Below are 21,631 nucleotides of genomic sequence, written 5' to 3' on the forward strand. Positions count from 1 at the left end.
TTTACTGCTTTCAGAGGTTATTGATATGCAGCCCACGTGTTTGTCCAACCTCCATCCCCCTCATCCTCCATCCAACCTCTCTCTCTCTCTCTCTCTCTCTCCGTGTTTAAACCACAGAAGGAAAAAGGCAAGGCTGGGTCTCACGGCTCGGGTTATTAAACGGAGATGAAGACAAATTACACATTAGGGCCCAATTTGAACTGATTTCTAGCTGAAGGCATTTAAAGTTTTAATTGCTGTTAAAAAAAAAAGCAATCATTTCATATAGGAGCCAAACAGTGCTGTCAGATTGTTCACAATCAGTTTAATTATTCAATTTATTCCTGTGATATAATTGTACAATACAGTCATATAATCAATCACTCTCATAAATCTAGTGCCAGTGTCCGGTTGCATATTCGTCCACGCTTGTACTGGTGAATCAGAATAAAGAAATAAAACCCTGTTTTTAAACCTGTCGAAAAAAAACAGGGTTAAAATCAGTCAAATAAAAGTCAATTTCTACAGAAGTGACAAAGGAAATACGTTAGAGAAAAATCAAGTGCATACAATTAGCTTAATGTGAAAATGCAAAACTAAAACCGAAATCTAAATCTCAAACCAGATTTTTTCCTGTAAACATCTGCCTCAAAATCGCATCCACGTTTAGGACATTGTTATAATATGAGGATGTACAGGATATATGAGGATGAACAATGTATAACAAACTGTGAAACAGAACAGTATTGACCTAAACAGGGTAAAAAAACGAGATTGTACGGCTTCACCGTCGAATTTATTAACCTGCATAAGAAAACAACTCGATTTAGAACTAAAACGTTGGTAGGAATGGTTTTATGGTAATCTATATAGTAAAAAAAAAAAAAAACATTCAGAACCACAATTGTTTGAGGTCGTGGACTTGGTGACGAGTTACTGAAATTTTTTATATACGGTTCATGCTGTCAAGTTGGTCAGGTTGAAAGAAATCCGTAAATTAAAACTAGACAAGCAAGAAAGGAAAGAAATGGCGCGCTATAAACACAGGACGAGTTCTTGCGCTTAGTTTTTTCTGCCCTTTTATAAAGTTTTGTGGGTGGAGCTAAATTTAAAATGTTCGTCCATATGTTAATCGGAATTCCCTAGGGAATTTTTATATTTTAAAAATCATTTCAGGTTAATTACATACAACTTTATGTAAAAAAGCTTTTAAATAAAAAAAAAAAATGTGTTTAAATTTACGACAAAACTTTTATTTTTATTTTTAGAGTCTTCAGTTCGCTTTCTGGCTAGAGTACAAAATGAGAAACGCGTACAGTATGTTGTTAGCCAAACATCTTCTAGATGGAAAATTGGAAATGTTTCATTTCTCAACCCACCATTTTAAATTCTCATCAATAGAAAAAAAAATATATAAAAAATAAAAATAAAAATCAAATACAAATACTACTGTGCTTCAGTTTGGTACAGCCCACTGAGTTACAGACCAGGAGTCTCATTTAAATACAGAGCAGCGATGGTCTTGTTTATAAAATTTCTCGTCACGTCAGCGGAACAGAACCGCAGTGAGCTGTAAAAAAAACGTGCCTTTTTTTTTTTAAAGCTCGTTAGGATGCGCTTGTGCTTGGTGCAATTACACGTCTCATCTGGACGTACGCGTAATCGCTCCGAGACGCTCTAGAAAACCTTTAAACGCTCGGAACCGCTGTCCCCGGATAACGAGACGGCACATTTCTGCTGTCTGAGATAAAATTTTAATTTGAAGCTTGTGCTCTCGTAAACACTCTTGTGCATATAAGACTTTCTGTCTTAAGTAGCATTATTGGGATGAATCCAAACCATTTCCCTTTTTTTACAAATCATTTGCTATACTATATTTAACATAACATTCGGTCTTTGTGTTAATGGGTTGATCATAAATAATGTAAAAATAGATTTGTATTTTTTTTTTATAATAGCAGACTTTTCCATAAAGCAGCACAACACTAAATATTTAAAGCGCAGCAATGATTTTGTAGTGCATGTCGTCTCCGGCCGATCGCTCACGCTGTAATTGGTCACGTGACTAAAATGCTTTTTGTACTAAAAATAATTTCTATGATATCTTGTATTCTGATTTGTTTTAACGAAGACATTGAATCAGTAGGGTGTTGTGCTCAAGGAATGAGTTTGGCTTCCTATGGAGGAAGAACTCAGGTACACCAGCTGTCCTTTGACCCAGACAGACAGAAGTCTCTACGATGAGTGCGTCTCTTGCTCTAAGAGCCGTCAATGCCATCGTAGACCACCGTCTGCTCCACTTTCAGTTTGTACTGCACTTTTTTCGAGATGAACCTGCGGGAGGAAAAGGAAACGCAGTCAGACGGGGTCGTGTACGAATCATCATCTGAAATGCTGTGAAATAAAGTTGGATGCAGACCTGGAGAAGGAGTTGTCGAAGATAAGCGTGTATTCTCCAGGCTTGCGAGCCTTCACTTGGCCCTGGATCGTTTCCTTGTGAGACTTACACCGGGTTAAAGGGATCAGAACCTGTGACAGGGATAACGAGGGTTCCAGTATACACCAGGATGATGTAATTATGAAATCATAAAACGAATCACTTGAAAAGTGGGTGAGCGTGAGGGTGAGACCTTGGCCTGCTCCAGTGGTGTGTCTGTGCTCTCTTTGTACACCACGCTAAAGCTGATGCTCTTTGGCGTAGAGGAAAACACCCAGCTGATGGTGGGTCCGGCGGTAACCACGGTGACGGGGATGGTACTGTAGCAGCTTGACTTTATGAAGAGTTCTCTGGAATCCCGACCGAAGCTGGAGATCTCTTCCACGCTGAATGGTATGGACAGCCTGCGGGAAAGCACAGGGTTGATCACATGACCTAGTGACAGCCAATAGACCATTGCGCACCAATCATATGAGCCACTGACAACATAACGATAGGGACAAGTAGATCACATGACCTTTTTATAAGTGTATAAAGCGTGTTCTGATCATATGATCCTCAAAAGGCATACTAAAGAGCATACACTGATCACATGACCTTCCCATAGCGAATAAATTGATACACTGATCACATGACCCTCCCTGTATTAAAGAGTTAACATGACTCCGTATATGATACCGTATGTGTATTAAATAAACGTCACTGATCATATGACCCTCCAAACACGAATAAATTGCATACTGATCACACGTCTAATCACATGACTCTCTAAATGGTTATTAAAGAGAATACACTGATCACATGATCATCTAATTACATATTAAAGAGAATACGATGATCACATGACCCTTCTAATTGTGTATTAAAGAGAATACACTGAACACATGACCCCCTCATTGTTTATTAAAAAGAATTTACTGATCACACGATCCTCTAAGAGTGTATTAAAGAGAATACACTGATTACAAAACCTTCCCATAGCAAATAAATTGATCCACCGATCATATGACCCTCTGATTGTGTATTAAAGAGAATACACTGATCACATGATCATCTAATTGCATATTAAACAGAATACGCTGATCCCATGACCCTTTAAATGGATATTAAAGAAAAAACACTGATCACATGACCCTCTGTGTATTAAAGAGATCAAATGACTCCCTGAATACGTATTAAAGAGCATACACTGATCACATGACCTTCTGATAATGAATAAATAAATATATCAGCTGTAATCGTGAGCACAGATATACACATATGAGTCAGAGCCTCCTCACAGAGACACCCTGAGCACCTCTCAGGCTGTTTATTAATAATAGATTTGTTAAGGCACTCTCTGTGTGTGTGTGTGTGTGTGTGTGTGTGTGTGTGTGTGTGTGTGTTCAGCTCTGCATGTCTGTAACATGTACATACGTGATATCTCCAGACTTGAGCAGGCAGAGCTCTGCGTCCTGCACCGAGCTCGGCAGATCCTCCGACTCGTCTGCGGTGAGGTCACCACCGCTCGTACTGCTGCTACTGCAAAATCAACAAACAGGATACATGTGATGTCTCTAAAACCATAATAAACTGTATATTAAGACCTGAATTGTATTGAATATGGATATTCAGCTCGGCCTCCCCCAAATTGACGGACATGCACTTGCGAACATTTGAGTTACAAACATTTGGAGATGTGAAGAAATCACGGAAGTTGCTCACATATATTATGATTTAAAGACAGAGAGACAACATTGTTACATTTGGCATGTGCGAGATTCACTTTCTTAGGCATGGTTATGGTTTATGGCCACATGATGGCAGTGTGGGGAAAGCCATCAGAAGACAGAGATTTAATCAGATGGTTTGGTATGCTTTAGATTGTATATTCATGTCGAAGGAACATAAGACTTACTTTGTCGGACTAAAGAACAAATCAGACTTACAAACGTGCTCCCGGAACGGAACTTGTTCGTAAGTCAGGGACTAGCTGTACTAGACTAGCTTGCGCATGATCGCCCCCTGTTGTTGTTGACTGGCTGAGATAGTGCTGTGTGGTGCGGTTACACAATTTCAAATATGACTAAAATAAAATAAAATATAAAAATCTAAAATACTGTACTAAACAGTACATCAAAATGAATGTTTTAACACTTCATGGTTTAACAGAATTGCAATTTATTTTTAAGGTTTAAAAAGACAGTAGCAGGTTTCCATGGTAACCTGGTCACTTCATCACTGCATTATTCGTTGCACAAAATGGCAGCTAATTGAAATAATTTGGAGGCATTTGGAATCATTTGGGAGAATATTTTAACGGAGAAATGACCCGTGTGTGTGTGAGACTCACATCTCGTGTGTTGTTCCTTGCTGTCCGCTTCCTGGAGACAGAGCCGTGGTGTAGGGCAGCATGTCGCTGTTGTCGTAAATGCAGTTCACCTCTTCATCTGTAATGATATCGAACGCTGCGTCGTCTGCCCTGGGGGACTGCGGTGCCACTGTGGAGAAAGAGAGAGAGACAGACAGAGAGAGCGAGAGAGACAGAGAGAGAGAGAGAAAGAGAGAGAGCGTCACATTACGGCTCATTACAGAGTTTAAACTGATTAGTCCCAGATCCCAGGGCTAACAAGATAAGCAGGTTTTCCACTGATTATTACTGTCTAATTCCTGCCACATTTCGCCACTAACAGAGGCAAGACTGTCTAAAGAACCGAGTTGCGCACGGCTGATGATGATGAAATCAGTTTCCTTTGGAGCGTGTTATTGCATCTTTCACGTTCACAGATTAGGATTTTTATTTTTATTCAATTAATTAAGCGTAATTACATATAACTTAGTTCTGACCGAGTAATCTGATTGGACGAGAGGCTTTCCACGACAGTAGTGATAACGGACAGCAACAGCACTCGCAGTCTCCACCCGAATTCATCCTAAAGGTGTTCTATCAGGTTGAGGTTAAGACTCTGTGCAGTCCACACCAAACTCGCCCATCCGTGTCTTCATGTCTTTGCTTTGTGCACTGGTGCGCAGTCATGCTGGAACAGGAAGAGGACGTCACTAAACTGTTCCCACAAAGTTGAGAGCATGATATTGTCCAAAATATCTTGGTGCTGAAGTATTAAAAGTTTCTTTCACTGGAAGAGAGGGGGCGAGACCATTGCACCATAAACAATCGTAATCTGTTGATAATAAATGGTGTTTGCGAGATCTGTTGTATAAAAGCAAATATCATATGTGAGGTCAGGCTGCATTACTCGATATCCGCCTTGTGCCTGAGATTTTATCACAGCCGGCACCGAAGCACTCCCTCTTGTGTGATAAAGCCTGATTAACCCGGGATACTGGGAAGCCCTGATAAACTCTATTAGTCTAGTTTTCGTGACCTGTGACACGTTAAAATGACTTATTTTACAACTTATCCCACTGCACACTATAAGGTTTTATTAATAAAGGATTTATTAGACACCAGGTTTGACCTCTGACCTGTGACACTGGGCATGGAGGCTCTGGTGGGAGTCGAGCTTAATGGGCTGTGGGACACCTGAAACGGACTTCCGAGTTCCTCCTGAGGGGGACGATCTGCTGCACCGTGCCGTGTGTAACAGTCCTTACAGCAGCGCTCTCTGACGCCGCCCTGCGGGTTGTTCACTGTGTGGGCGCAACAGTAATAACAAAAAGGCCGGCCGCACAGCCTGGGGAAGACGCACACACACACACACACGGAACAAAAGTAACTTAAGTTACTTGTTACAAGTTGGTTTACTTATAAGATTGTTTGCACTGATGTTTATGAGATTATTGTTTATGAGATTATTGCACTGATGCCAGTTTTATGGCATGAACATGTGGAGGTTATGAGCTCAGTGCAGTCTCATGATTCTCTGCTGAGTTCTACAGCATGAGCAGTGTGCGCAAGTCCTACTGAACATCACACACTCCTGCCTTAATCAACACGCTTACTGCTTACTGCTTGATTAAAAACTTATAAGCTTTAGAGAAAAAATAAGAAAGCAAAAAGAAACAAAGAGCGACCAATAAACAAAATGAAAGAAAGAAAGACGAGAGGTAAAAAAAGAAAGAAAGAAAGGAAAAAGAAAGAAATGGGTAAAGAAAGAAAGAAAGAAAGAAAAAAGAAAGAAGAAGAGATGGGTAAAGAAAGAAAGAAAGAAAAAAAGAAGAAACAGGTAAAGAAAGACAGAAAGCAAGAAAGAAAAAAAGAAAGAAAGAAAGAAAGAAAGAAAGAAAGAAAGAAAGAAAGAAAGAAAGAAAGAGAGTGCATGGGACCAGTAAGGAAAAGAAAGAAAAAAAAGAGACAGATGAAAAGAAAGAAAAAAAGAAAGAAAAGACAGACAACGAAAGAAGCAAGAAACAAACAAACAAAGAAACAGACAAACTGACAAAGAGGTTATATATATACAATGAAACCTTGGATAACGAGCATAATTCGGTCCGGAAGCAGGCTCATATTCCAAATACACTCGTAAACCAAATAAAATTTCCCCATAAGAAATAATGGAAACTCAAATTATTCGTTATTAGACGCACACAGACACACACAGCAGGCAAAGAACAGCCTAAGCCTTGAGCAGAGAGATGGATCTTTAACCTCTCTAATGATGAACACTGTAATGCTGTACACACACGCATACAAACAGAAAATAAAATATGTTTTATGCGCACACGCGTAGTCACAGTGTTATAGTAAACAGTACACGTGTGCACAGAGGTTGATTATACCAGTAAGAAACTAAACACTAAGACCCAGCAGGGGACAATTCCGCAGCGCAAGAGAGAGAAAAACTATTGGCTCAGTTGTGATCACGTGATGCTCGGCTTAAAAATAAGAAGCGCATGTGTGATACATGATACTCGGTACTTGTAAACCAAGACTTGTTCGTTTTCCAAGTCAAAATAATTAAAAATCTTTGCTTGTCTTGCAGAACTCTCACGAACCGCTTTACTCGCAATCCAAGGTTTTACCGTAATGAAAAAAGTAAAAAAAGGAAGCAAAAAAAAACATACCGTAGTTAATAAAGAAAAAGGATAAAATTGAGAATGTAAGAGAAATGAACTTCACTAAAGCACATCCTGTGTGTAAGAGGGGACGGTGGTGGCGGTAGCGGCGGTGATGTTTGGGCGGTTTGGGAGAAAGAGACCCGTCCCCCGGGGGTGGTGGTGGTGGTGATGGTGGTGTGGGTGTGGAATGTGTGACACAGTGATCTTACTTGCAGTTGTGTCGGCGCAGCCACCAGCTGAACTGTGTGTGACACTCCGCGCAGTAAGGAAGCTCTCGGTCCGACTGCTCCTCGGCTCTCAGCTTCTGCTCAAACTCCAGAGCGTCGGATTTCTGCCACAGGGCATCTTTCTCCCTGCAGGGGGCGCCAAAGAACTGCACATCAACACATCTCCATGCTGGCTGCCACACTGACACTGACATCAGGCAAAACTGACAAAAACTCCATCATTATTTATTGATAATGTAGTTTTTAAAACATTGCAGTTAGACATGACTACCGAATGAGCTCAATAAGTCTCTCCTCCAGGTTTCTCTTTGTGCGATAAAGATCGTCTATCTCTGCAGATGACTTTAAATCACTCGTCTCCTTCTCAAGGAGCGTTCTGCGCAGGTTCTCACTCAGGTCCTGACAGGCTTTCTGGCTGAGAGCGAGTTCCTCCTGAGCCCTGACACACACACACACACACACACACACACACACACACGTGTCCAGAGCTGAGCAGAGAAAGTCCGAGGCGCTGAGAGAGTGTACAGTATGTTGTATGTGTTAATGTGTGAATTGACTCACTTTGCCAGGTCGCTTTGTATTTGTTTCAGCTGTTCCTCTTTCTGCTGGAGCAACATGTCAGATTTTGCAACGTAGGCATTTTTCTCCTCAAGCGCATCACTGTGGCTGCTGTTGTTCACCTTAAAACACGAAACACACACTTCAATAACTGCTGGGATTTTTAGGAAAAGTCATGAAAGTTAAATGATTACAAGATAAATCATGAGACATGTAATACAAGTATCTTTTGGAAAGAGACAAAGAAGGTAAAGAAGAAAGAAACAGGAAAACAAAACTAAGAAAGAAAGAACATCTGTACTCAAACTAAACAATAAGTAATAATAAATCAGAATAAACCGTTACCTAACGTTGTTTATTTGCTCACCTCATTATTATCAATGTTAACGATGTTTAATTAACCAACGAGGCCAAAATCCTGTTCACAATTCAAATGCATTTAAACGTGCAGTAACAAAGTGAGATTCATTTGAAATTGAGTGATTTCTTAGTTTCTGCGAGTGTTCTTATCATGTGGTCATACTGCCCCCTGCCTTCGCATATCAAAAGCACAACGTTAAACAGTGACAGATGTGTTTGCTTGGGCCAGTATTCCTGGAGCGAACCCACCTCGAGCTCTGTAAGTCTGGTCTCCAGAAGGGACACTTTTTCACGCTCTGCTTCCATCTGAGACCTTGTGCCCAGCAGCTCCTCATTTAAAACCTGCAAACATGGAACATATATTCGGTCTGTGCATTTGTTTTCAGACAATTGCATTTTGCAGAGGAGAGAATGTACAAGATAACAACCTTCATCTGGTTTTGGTGGTTTGTGGTTGCTTCGTTCAGCTGAACCCGAAGAGCGCTGAGCTCTCTCTGGTGGCTTTTTCGCAAGCTCCTAGCCTCCTCCTGCGCCCCCTCAAGCCTCTGCTGGAGTTCCTTCTTGCCTTGCATGACACCCCCTGCTTGTCTCAGCTCCTCTTGGAGGCGCACATTGTCATTTCTCAGGGTCTCCACTGAGTCGTTGAGAGTCTGTAGGTTATTTTGTCCCCCCAGCATCTCCTGCATCTTGGCTGAGAGTTGCTCACAAAGCAACCTGGCCTCTTCGTTCTGCCCGGTCAGCATACACACCTGGACGCCCAATTCAGCAGTCTCGGTATTGGCCCTGTGAAGGGCTTCCCTAGCGTCTTCGTTCTCCAGGGCGAGGGCATTGTTCTGTCTCTTCAGCACATCAAGCTCCTCCTTCATGGAGTCCAGCTCAGTCTGTAGCTTGGCTTGAGCCTGGGTGTCAATATTCAACTTTTTCTCCAGAGCCTCCTCCTTCTCCCTACAATGCAGGAGCTTCTGTACGTGTTGACGGTTCTGATCCTCCACCTGCGACTTCAGCTGCTCAGTCTGAGCACAAAGTTCTGCCCTGGATACCTCAGTAACCTCCTGCAAAGCTTGAATCTTCATCCTCTCTTCTAAGGCCACTTGGAGCCGGGTTCGAAGATCTACAACCTCCTCCTGGAGCCTGGAGACCTCCTTCATGTTTAGGTCTAGCTGAGCTTCAGCTAGAGCTAGTCTGGAAGCTGCTTCTTCAGTTTCAGAGTGCTGGGTTAGGTGGAGATCTTTTATGTGAGCTGTCTGCTTAATTAGCTCTTCAGTTTGGCCATCCATTAATTCATGGTCAGCTAATGTCTTGTTCTCCTGGGAACTTGGTCCATTGGTGGCCTTGATCTGCTCCTCGGAAGCTCTTAGAGAGGCCAGTTCTCTCTCCAGAGCAGCTTTGGTCTGCGTCAGCTCCTTGTTGCTTTCCTCGCTCCTCTTTACTGTACTAACCAACTTTGCATTGATCTCCATTAAGTTGACACACTGGGTCTTGTACTCCTCCAGCTTCTTGCTTTGGCTTTCCAGGCTCTGGTTTTCTAACTGCTGGAACTTCTGAGTGATGATCGAAAGCTTGATATCCTTTGCCTTCAACTGCTCTTGCAGAGACACAATGTCATTATCTAGTGCTTCCTTTAGGCTGCAGTGTTTTTGCTGAAGCTCCTGATGCTCAATCACTGCTTTTCTCTTAACTTCCTCTAGCTGGTGAACTTTTTCCTGTAGTGCGGTTTGCACGTCCTGCAGCTGAGTATGCAAATCCTTTGCTTCCTGTTCCTTTAAAGTCAAAGCCTCATTAAGGCGATTAACAGTCGCTTGAAGCTCATCAGCCTGCTGGACTGAAATGGTTCTTTCTTCACTAGATGCACGGAGCCTGTGAAGCGCCTCTTCAGTTTCTTTTAACTTTTCTCCCTGAGCCTTGAGTTCTTGAGCCAATCTTTTAGCCTGCTTTGCCCAATCCTTGGTTTCACTCCCAGCCTCTAGCTTCTCCCCTTCAGTCTCGTGATTAGGTGACTGCTTTGTTGCTTTGCCTACACTCTCAGCAGCAAGTAGCTTCACATGGAGATCCGCAACCTCCTGCTTTAACTCGGCTGCTTCATCAGTCAGCAGATGAACTTGATCTTGAAGTTGCTGCTTCATTAACTCTGACTGGTCAAGTTCAATGTGCAGGTCATCTACAGCACTACAAGAAAGTTCTTCTAGTTCCCCAAGGTCTGCTTGAAAACTGCTACCGAACTCTGGGCCTGGAAGGAATTCGTGCACTTGCTGCAAAAAAATCAAAATGGCAGGGACTCAGGACACACTTAATTTTACTAGTAGAAGTCCATCCTGTGAGGAACACACTGCTTACATTTAAGACTATCAGTCTTAAACAAGCAAAGCTGATAAAGTGAATGTTCAACCAGGAAGCTAAAAGGGCACGTACTGACTGTATAATAACTGGCAAATATTTATTTATATACTGTATATGGTATCAGCATGAAATGATGGAGACCTGAGAGTAGTTGCTCACGAGGCTGTTGACACTGGAGCAGCGGCTGGGCGGTCTCCACACGTTGGCACCTGTCACTGCTGACCCCATAGTTCTCCTACAAGTACCAAAGTCACACGCCATTACTAAAATAACAGTCTTTTCATCGGGTATAGAGAATCACTAAGAATTAATTTTAGTCTTACTTATCAAATATGATGGGAGTTATTTATCGGCGGTACTTATGCACAGATATTTGATGAGAACGTTTGCTTAAATTGCCTAAAAGTTCCTGCTTTGGTGGAAGAGAAGGGCCTTTGTGAAGTGCCTTGGTTTAAGACCAACTGATCTGGATATGAAGGATGAATCATTTGAATTAGGTACGAAAATCATTTCTGATTAAGTTTAAATGCGCTTTAAAAAGCCAACACATTTGTGGTTACTCTCAGCTTCTAAAAATGATTTCTTGGAATGATTTCTTGTCACTTTGCCACTTGACAATTCCAGTGCATTTTAAGGATAACACAGGTATTTTTTTCTACGCTGTAAGCTGCACTGCCACAAACAATGCTAATGTATTGTCCATTAACTGGAAATCCACTTGTTGAAGTGGCTAACAAGATGCACAAATGTTATACTCTCTGTATGTAGTACTCTTCGTTACAGGAAATTATTAGGGAAAAAAGGGACTAATACACTTGTAACAAGTGCATTATGCTTTCCTGACATCGACAATTAAGTTGCATTCGTGCCAAAATATACAGAATGTACTGTGCAAGTCTTAGGCACATGCAAATAAATTCTGTAGAAAGGATGGTTTTTAAAAACTATAAAGCCCAGTAAACATTAATTAATTAAACTAAGCCAGTTTTTGGCGTGACGATGCTTTGAGGACCGTTTAGTTTCAGTTTTATAAGCAAATTAGCTGTAACCCCTTTTTGGCATTCAAACCCAGTAGCTTTAATTTTGTGAAAAAGTTGAGCACTGAAAAGTGCTCGATTATAGAATATATGTTGCTTTCTTTTTTGGTATACATTTTTTTTTTTTTTACTTTTAATTTTGTGTTAAAATACTGATGAGTAAAAATCGAAAATGATTCTGTAGTATCTCAATAATCAAGTCCTAAAATTCAGAATTAATCTTATATCATAGACACAATGAAGTAATAAAGCAGTGGGCATAGTGGGCACATGCCTTTATACCATAATGACATAATTTTAGATTAGGGGGAATTTTATGTCAAGATCTTCAAAAAGCCCCGAATGCTGGAAAAAAAAGCATCACACTACGATGACACTTACTCATGTCATGGTGTAATTACACTCATTATGATGGTATACAGTATGTTCTTATCCACCTTTCAGCATAAGTTTATGGCATAATGCGTGGGTTACAAAAAAAAAATGTATGGGAAAGTTTCTACTAAAAAACATAGGGTGCCTAAGACTTTTGCACAGTACTGCATGTCACATAGTTTTCGTGTTTGTTTTTTTTACATGACCAAATCATGACTTGCTACAGAAACTTTCCAGTGGAGGTTATGAAAACTCGTGTGTACATGACGAGGAACAAACGATCGGTATTTCTGAAGATCCATTACTTCACTGTGTCTATGACATAAGATTAACCCTATTATTATAAAATATAACTATACAGTACTTGTAATGATTTCATTCTGCATGCTGCGAGAAAGGTGAATGCTGCATGCTACTTGGTGAAAGCAACAGGAAATTCATGAACAGTTATTTGCTACTCGATTACCACAGGAGGAAGTACTGAGAATCAGGAAAGAACTAGGCCTTGGTGAGGTGAAACAAACAGGAAATAGCAGTGTGAAAACTGATGTAACAGGTTTTAGCAGGTTTAAATGCAAAGCGAGGGTCTAGCCAAACCACATCCTTAGACTAACCTCACGGGTCCTTGATGCTGAATTGTTGTTGACTGAAAGGGGACTGACGTAAATAAAAAAAAATTGTAAAATAGAGGTGTGATGTTAACTGCGGAATAAATACCAGAGGTGTGAATTTGTGAAATTTGTAGCATGATAAACTAACATGACTGAATGGGGGCAAGGGGTTACCTTTTAATTCTTAGCATTTAGTGGATAGTTAATATATCTATATATATATAAATATATATATATGACAGAGACGTTCAACTAGCTCCATGGACTCTGGACAGATGAGACACACGTTTGCACACGTTTCTTTCTCTGGTTGTTTTGAGACATTATGTCTTCATCCTCGACTTTTTCCTTCCACTATGTCTCTAGCTCTGTAGCTAGGCTCTAATGCAATAATCCGCCTTCTGGAAATAATTTACACGAAAAAAGCATGCAAGTGGATACGGCATCACAAGTTGAAGGTTTGTTACGGTATTTTTTTTTTAAATTGAAGTATTCAGGTTAGTTTCCTGAAATTTTATATAGTTTGAAGCTCTCTTGGCATATCATCCCTCCCCTCTCATCTACAGCAACAACATGAGGGCCAATCATGAGTGTCTACGTGTAAGAGAGCGGCTATACAGGAGACCCGTCTGGTGGGTGAGATATGAAGAGGATAACTGGCAAACTGGCAAGCTGTGACCTGGAATTTCCCCCCCCCCCCACCCCCAATATCCTTAAAATATTTGAAAAAAATATATAAAATTCCGAATCACATTTTGCCAGTTTTCACGCCCTATATCTTATTGCTGCAAACTTCCTGCTCAACCTGGCGAACGTGGGCCACTCGGAGTCTAGATCATATCCTCTGGATGCGACGTCAAACTGGATCTCGTTCAGCTCGTACAGGTGATTGACGATGTCCACATTGAGGTGGGACTTCAGAAAAGGACTGCGGGCGTAGTACCAGTCACTGCATGGAATAAATAAATCAATAAATAAATAAATCAATAAATACAGAGTCGCTGGATGATGATAATGATGAACACCATAACAAACAAACAATTGCAAATGTAAAATTGTAAGTTAAAGAAAGCACATTGATTTCAAGAGAGGAAGAGAAATTTCTTCTAAAATGTCAGACAGAAGTAAAACTGAGGCAGAATAAATAAACAAAAACAAGGGATGGGCTGAACTGTAGCTTCTGTACAGAGTTTAGCGACATAAGCTTACATGATGGTGTTTAATTAATAACAAAACTTGCACTGACAAATTTAAAAGTAAAGACTATAATTTTTAGATTTAAAATATATATTTTTAAAAAGTTTAAACCGTACCCTTGTGTAATAATTGTCATTATTATTATTATTATTATTATTGCACACACCTTTTTACCATTTTAAAATGTAATCCATACAAATTTAGTTAAATTAATATTTTTTTCATATCGGTTATATTAAGTGTATTCTGATAAGCCACAGTTTGTTGGTTCTAAGCGTTACCTTAAAATGCTTTACTTCCTTTTATCTGTGTGTTTGTTTTTTCAGTGTACCCTTACCGATGGGACACGTTTCCTCAATCTTGGTCTCTGTTATGTCATTTTAACTTTCAGTTCAGTTCAGTGCTCCCACACACAAAATAAAATGGGGTTCTGGTTTAAAATACACTGCCTTACACATAAACAAGGCCGTGGCGTACAACAAGTGTTCCCACGCTGCACGCACGAGCACGGGCGAGAACGGACGAGAGCGCGCACCGATTCTGCAGACGTTAAGCGATATGATGTCTTGCCTTTTGATAAACATAAGTCTGGTGTATGATATATTATATTACATTATTATGTCACCCTTGGGACATATTATTTTTCGGTATTACTGTGTAGTAGCATTTAGAAACAAAATTGTATTCGTTTGTTTCTATGACAACCATCTGTAGGAAGGAAAAAAGAAGCCTACATAACAAAACAGTGTGTACAACAACATTGCTGCACATGCTAAGAGAAATTAATTTAATAACTGCTTTATTATAATATAATTCACAAATTTTGTGTCTGCATGTACTGTACACATGCAGGTATTTAAAGTACTGTGCAAAAGTATTGAGCCCTCACACTTACTGCTACAGGCTGCAAAGTGCCTAAAGATAATTGTTTCTCGAAAAATCTCAACAGCGACCTCATTTCCCCTCTCGTCTGTTCCAGCCACTTAACATTCAGAATCACCAGTGTATTAATCACCGACCTGATTATCTGCACAAGTTTTTCACTGGCTCATGCTTTTTGTTTTAATGCTTAAATGATTTATAGGTCACTCTGAGGTACAGGAACAGGACTGAACATGAGAGACAAAACGGTCCTTCGCGAAGCCTGGAGAACTATTCCTCAAGAAATACAAGAAAGTCTGACTCTTTGGAAAAATATGAAGAAATGAAGGGGATCGATACTTTTGCACAGTACTGTATATCATATCTGTCTCTAAATTGACTCCAATTATATTCTAACACACCCATTATCGAAAAACAGTCGGCACCCGAAATCCGCAGAGGTTACTTTCCTAGAGCACTTTCAAAAATGCCTAATAAATGCGTATTTTAATAGTTTAAACCCCAAATATGCTTCCATTGTATTTTAATTTCATTTCAAACTCAGCTCAATTCATTACCCTAAAAAGACAAAAACAGAAAATAAAAGAATGTAAAGTACAAAAAATTTTATACAGTATTATATTTTATATGGAAATGTAGCTGAATTCATGTTAATACTTAAGTTACAAAATTAGTAGATTATATTTTTCTTAATAGTTAAGTTTGACGCATGAAATTTATTTATTGCCATTAAAAAAAATCATAAAAAAATGCGAAGGGTATTTAGGGTTTCAGTGAATTTGCAAGGGTTTTCGCTAACAATTATTGGTAAGGTCCGACTGAACCCGCGAACTCCGATCCGCGACTTTGCTGGAGTCGACTGTATAGTGAATTATGCATTAATTTAGTTCAAATTAGGAAAATTACACTATTCGTTTTTGTGTATGATGGGAAAAAACATAAAAAAGGAAAAAAGTGATTCTTTTGCCATTAAAAAAAAAACACAATAGAATAAACTCCCACCTTTAATAAGAACTCAGCTATGATGAGTAATCATTAATCAATACATTGCTATTAAAACATGACCTATCAAAAGGTTTGTTTTGCATATACTGTAGTGTTCATCTTGACACTGTGATGGATTGGCACCCCGTCCAGGGTGAACCTCTCCTAGGATGGGCTCCAGGGCCCCCGCGACCCCGTTTACAGGATAAAGCGGTATTAAAGTTGAGACATTACCCTTGACAACTTAGTTGTAATCTGACACTAGTTGAGCTCGTCGGAAACACTAGCCAGGCTTCTTACATACCGTGATTTCTTTCCTGTAAAGTGGATTTTCTCGGTTACTCATGCTCCACTTTCTCTTCCGCCATCTTTTTGAGAAACTTTTTTCGAGAGTTCTGGCACAAATCGCATCGCTGTTGTTTCTAAAAACATTTTCACAATGTGTATGCAAGGAAAGGCGTGGCTAGTACACTGTTACAGTGCGTGTTCGTCTGTGAAAGATGATGTATGAGTATGATGATGAAGTATGATTTTAGCCATTTTACATAATAAACAACAAAACAAACAAGTGGTTCTGGTTATCATTATTTATGCATAATTATTCGGGTAACTGATTGTTTACCGGTTCCACTATGCGTAAAGATTAATGTGCAACGATAAAATTGGCAAAATTTTAGCTAAATTGTATTTATTATTAAAAAATACTTTTAAAAAATAGTTTTTTTTTTTTTTAAATCTACAAAGAAAATATGAATGTAATTTATGAGCGTGATTTAATGGACTGTTCTTTAAACCCAATAATGAGTAATCGCTGCGGAGGATATCGAGTCCTGATGATTCAACATCATGAGGTGTCACATGGCATTTATTATTATTCATTCTCATTAGTAATGACAGTGTACTACACCGATAAGTACATAACATAGTGTTTAGTGTGTGATTTGAGACACAGCCATAAGTGACGGGCTGAAACAGCAGCATCCAGTATACAACCTGGATATTTTTACCGTCCTTCCCTTCAGACAATAATACAGGCACATGTTTTCTAGCAAGGCGCCCTGTGCTCTACTTCCTGATAAACATGTTCTGATAGTGAGCACTTGTACTTCCTGATTTTCCTACCATGTGACTCTCTGGTTCATCAGACATTGCTGGAGAGTGTCGGCCAGTCGCTGGTGCACCAGGCAGTACCGGATAAAGGCTCGGCCTTTTCCCAGAGACGTCTTCAGCTGCGGCACACGAAAACATAAAACGTAAATAAGACACATTAATACGAGGCTTTTTAAATCAGGAAATCTTGTTTTATGTTGCACAAACCCAAACTAAAACAGTAATTTCCATAAAATGCCAGGTTTTGTCCTGAGCTGCGTACTCACTGCCGAGTGTCACCTCACAGCACGGCAGATGGCAAAGACTGCGCGGAGTGGCCAACATACGGACAGCAGATGTCATGTCACAGCTGACGAACGACACGCGCTTCTACTGGGATTTTAAATTCTTCTTTAATGGTATTCAAAGGTGACTTGTTACAATTTGTGTCTCAAATAAACAAAAATCTGCTTAAACTTTTAACAGGAATAAACTCATGAAGGACTTTCAGATACAGTGTATTGCCAAAAATATTCGCTCGCCTGCATTTACATGCATGTGAACTTCCAAGTCTTAATCCAGAATTGAGTTTTAAGGGTTAATCGTCCAGGGTTTTTAAAGAAGAGCTCGTTCACTGTGTTTCTCTGCAGAGTATGGTGTGCCACCATCAGTACGTCTTTCTTATTTGTTTCTTTATGACAGGTGGCATATACAATACACGACAGCCCACCTAAGTACATTCTAAGTGTGACAAACACTGCACTAAAAAAAAAGAAGACTTTCCTGTGGAGGAAAAGATTCTAAAGACCTAGCTTCAACAAAGTACTCGCACTGGAGACTCCTTCCAAAAAAGTTACATTATATAAGTTATACACACCGATTTAAAATTGTTTTAGTTTTTTTATTAAATCACTTTAAGAAATATTCCAAATCTACATAATAAAAATTATAATCACCTCTGAAATAGATTTGACGAAGCGGATGCCGTCATTAGCCCCTTTGTTCTTGGCCAAGCAATCACAGAAATAGTCCCAGTAGTCCTTCCTACTGCGCAGAAAAGTGGCTTTCTCCTTCTGGTCAAACTGGAAAAGAAAAAAAAATTAGTTAGTTCACATAAAGATGAATAAAAAAATGTATATAGATTTAATATGGAGGTTTAATAGATACTGATAATATGTATGAATAACCATAGAAACGTACTTGCAGTAAGTACTCTAGTTTGGACGAGAACTTATGGAGACTAGGGCTGTCGTCTGTGATGGGTTCTCCGCTCTCCACATGCTCCCTGGTCAACTCAGCAACTGCATCTGCACAAGAAAATGATCCGAGATGCATCGCCCGGTGCGAAATGAGTTATAAAGTAAGGGTAAGATTAGTGTGTGCACAAAGGCACAACACATCACTATGGCTGTCGCATCATACATAACGTTTGTGTGAGTGTAAATTTTGTGATTGGATACCATGCAGATCTCTGATTATCCTTTGGAGCTGATTTTCACCAACTGTCACAGATGCCATGGTGAAGCAGGAGAAAAACAAAGGCAGCTCAAAGGTTCATAATGAAGCGTGATCGATCAGGGCAACCTACGATAAAAGGAAAAACAGATCAAAAATCAGGGAAAATGTACTTTCTGTATGCATACTTTTATAAAAATCAGTAAGATAAAATATCCTAACAAAATGAAATGGGCAAGTGTAAGGTGAAGATTGTGATGACTGGGTTTCCAAGGAAAACTGGGAAACTTGTGACAGGGTCAAACACGGCCAAAGCTTTTTGATGCTCGTGTTGAGCAAAGGCGGGCTGATTCTGACAGAAAGGTGTCAAAACACACAGTTTGTTAATGCAGACCAGTCAGGGTGCTCGGGAAAGGAGACAGCACCAGGATGAAACTATTCATCGACTTGTGCATGATGATGGTTAGAGAACAATCCACAACATTGCTGCCATTGTCGGTGTGCCAATGTCATCCGGAACAGTCCAGACGATCATAACATGCACCGTGTTGCTTCCGAGTTCGTCCCCAGACTGCTGACCCGGGATCAGAAGGAACATCGTGTTAAAATCTGCCAAGAACTCCTTCAGCGTGTCGCAGATGACACATTATTTATGTCACTTGGGTGTGTGGGTACAACTCTGAGCCAATTCAACAGTCTTCGTAGTGGAAGAGCCCATCATTGCCATGACCGGAAAAAGGCGAGGCAGATCCGCAAAGTGCATACTCATCATTTTTCCGAAAACCACAGAGAATTCGTCATGAGGAGCCAGACAATAGCAAATTCTACTGCCAAGTTTTAAGGCGGAGGATGTACGGCAAAAAACAGACCTGGTAAACAGAGCTAACCCCCTTGTTACATTATTATTATTATTATTATTATTATAGAAAAACTGAGATACAACCAAAGCTTAAACAACCCATTGTAGGGATGTTCAAAAAGTACGAAAAATATAAAATATATTTAGTAGCTTATTATTATATTTATATAATGATTGTTCACGCATTCCAAACATACAAACCTGTAGTGGTTTATTTGTTAAACATTTAACTTTGGCAGGTCACATCAGCAGGATCCGCTCAAGAAGTTTCACCCTCAGTCCAATACAGTCATTTAATATCTATTCAAAAATGTACTTTTATAAATTATACTTTTAATACAATTTATTATTAAAAGTGTTAAATGATCAGGTAGTTATTTAATAAATAAACCGACAGGAAGTACTATCAGACAAACTGTTATGTACAGAATTACAGTATGTATGTGATATTATTGAGCCAATAAAGTTCAAAAGTAAAGAGTTACGTCATAGGCTCGCGCTTCTGTAAACACACACCGGTGATTGGAAACGATAAAGACATTTACAGCTCAAACCTTTTACATTCGTTTCAATTCATTACGACGTCATATTGAGGAATAGCAACACCTACCTGAGCAAAATAAATTGTTTTTTTTTTAAAAAGGGGAAGAAAGAAACTCTTTAGCTTTAATCGAGCGCCGCACCTGCTCTTCTCTTCCTCAACTAACAGTTTAAACATCTTCACTTTACTCACGCTGAGCATACACACATCTTTAATTCATTTAAGAAATAAATCGATAAAAGACTATGTACATTTAATATGTATAAAGTGTATAAACATACTGTAGTCCCGAAAGGAAAGATGATCCTCCATATCGATTTATTTACAGGACAGGACAAGTGGAACTATCATGCGCTGGGTGGGACGTAGGAATGATCGGCAGCGCGTTCGACCAATCAGTGGCAAGAAAGAGCGAGTCGCGTCTAGCAAGTTGAGTTGCGCCGTATGGCCGAGGTAAATAAGGTCATGTGACCGAAGGCTGAAACCAGGCAGAAGTGTTTCGAAGAGTTTGATGGACCAAACATTGAGAGTTTATTAATAAAATACGTGCTAGATAATGAAAATTACTTACGTTTACCTCATGTTATCGTAATATTATCGAGTATCTTTGTACTTTACTGAGTTAAAATAGTTTACACTCAACTTTAATGTCATTATGCAAAGTACACAAAATGCAGTTAAATTCTAACCAGGAGCAAAGTATTGTATAAAATAAGAACAATAGTATAAAATGAATAAAAAAAATCCAGATTATAAGGCTAAGTATGGTCAAATGTCCCTGAAGCAGGGGTCCTATGTACGTACACCAATCAGCCATAACATTATGACCGCCCACCTAATATTGAGTAGGTCCCCCTTTTGCCGCCATAACACTAATGCACTGTTCTGACACCTTTCCACAACCGGAATGAACCTTTTCATCAATTTGACCCACATGACCCTCTCGCCAGTTCACTGGTTTTCCTTCCTTGAATAACTTTTTGCATGTCCTGACCACTGCAGCCTGGCAACGTCCCACAAGAGCTACAGTTTTGACCAACTCTTCTAGGAATCACAATCTGGCCCATGTCAAAGTTACTCAAATCTTTTTTTTTTCTGCTTTGAACACGTCGATTTCGGTAAAAAAGCTTCACTGGCTGCCTAATACAGTATACCCCACCCAATTTCAGCCACCATTGTAATGGCTACACAACTGTGTCAGAACAACCCAAAACTGCAGCTCTTGTGGGACGTTCCTGTCCGACCGTCTGACCAGTCCGATCCGATAGAAGAGCTACTGTAACTCAAACTGAGGGAAGGTTAATGGTTCCAATAGAAAGGTATCAGAACACATAGGTCACTAATGTTACCATATCATTATGACCGCCTGCTTTATATCAAGCAAGTTCCCTTTTGACCCCAAAACAGCCCTGAAACACTGAGGCATGGACTCTAGTCATCATGACCCAGTCACCTAGCCATCACAATTTGGCCGTTGTGAAAGTGGCTCAAAACCTTACTTCCAGATGCCACTATAACAAGATAATAAACGTCACCTCTCAGTGCTTATAGTATATGTAGTACTTATGTAAGTACTCGTCATTGAAGCTAAAAATAAGCTGATCAGCTTTAATGTGATTTTATATATATATATATATATATATATATATATATATATAATTATATTATTCTATTATTATTATTTCAGGTCAAACCCCACATAGAT

General features: G+C 39.7%; 1 protein-coding gene across 1 annotated transcript; it reads right to left on the reverse strand.

Annotated features, from left to right (window-relative positions):
* Window positions 1-279: 279 nt before the first annotated feature.
* fyco1b (FYVE and coiled-coil domain autophagy adaptor 1b) lies at window positions 280-20,310 on the reverse strand. The gene is made up of 18 exons (XM_053487223.1): window positions 20,208-20,310; window positions 18,532-18,655; window positions 18,272-18,378; window positions 18,028-18,153; window positions 17,105-17,211; window positions 13,725-13,868; window positions 11,038-11,131; window positions 8,988-10,808; window positions 8,809-8,901; window positions 8,203-8,321; window positions 7,913-8,080; window positions 7,624-7,767; window positions 5,882-6,090; window positions 4,749-4,896; window positions 3,833-3,937; window positions 2,610-2,820; window positions 2,399-2,508; window positions 280-2,313 (listed from the first exon to the last, which is right to left on the reverse strand). The coding sequence occupies exons 2-18, from the start codon at window positions 18,587-18,589 to the stop codon at window positions 2,238-2,240; spliced, it is 3,840 nt and encodes a 1,279-aa protein (XP_053343198.1). The 5' UTR covers window positions 18,590-18,655; window positions 20,208-20,310; the 3' UTR covers window positions 280-2,237.
* Window positions 20,311-21,631: the final 1,321 nt, after the last annotated feature.

The sequence above is a fragment of the Clarias gariepinus genome, chromosome 25 (genome assembly GCF_024256425.1).
Source record: "Clarias gariepinus isolate MV-2021 ecotype Netherlands chromosome 25, CGAR_prim_01v2, whole genome shotgun sequence".
Classification (NCBI taxonomy): domain Eukaryota; kingdom Metazoa; phylum Chordata; class Actinopteri; order Siluriformes; family Clariidae; genus Clarias; species Clarias gariepinus.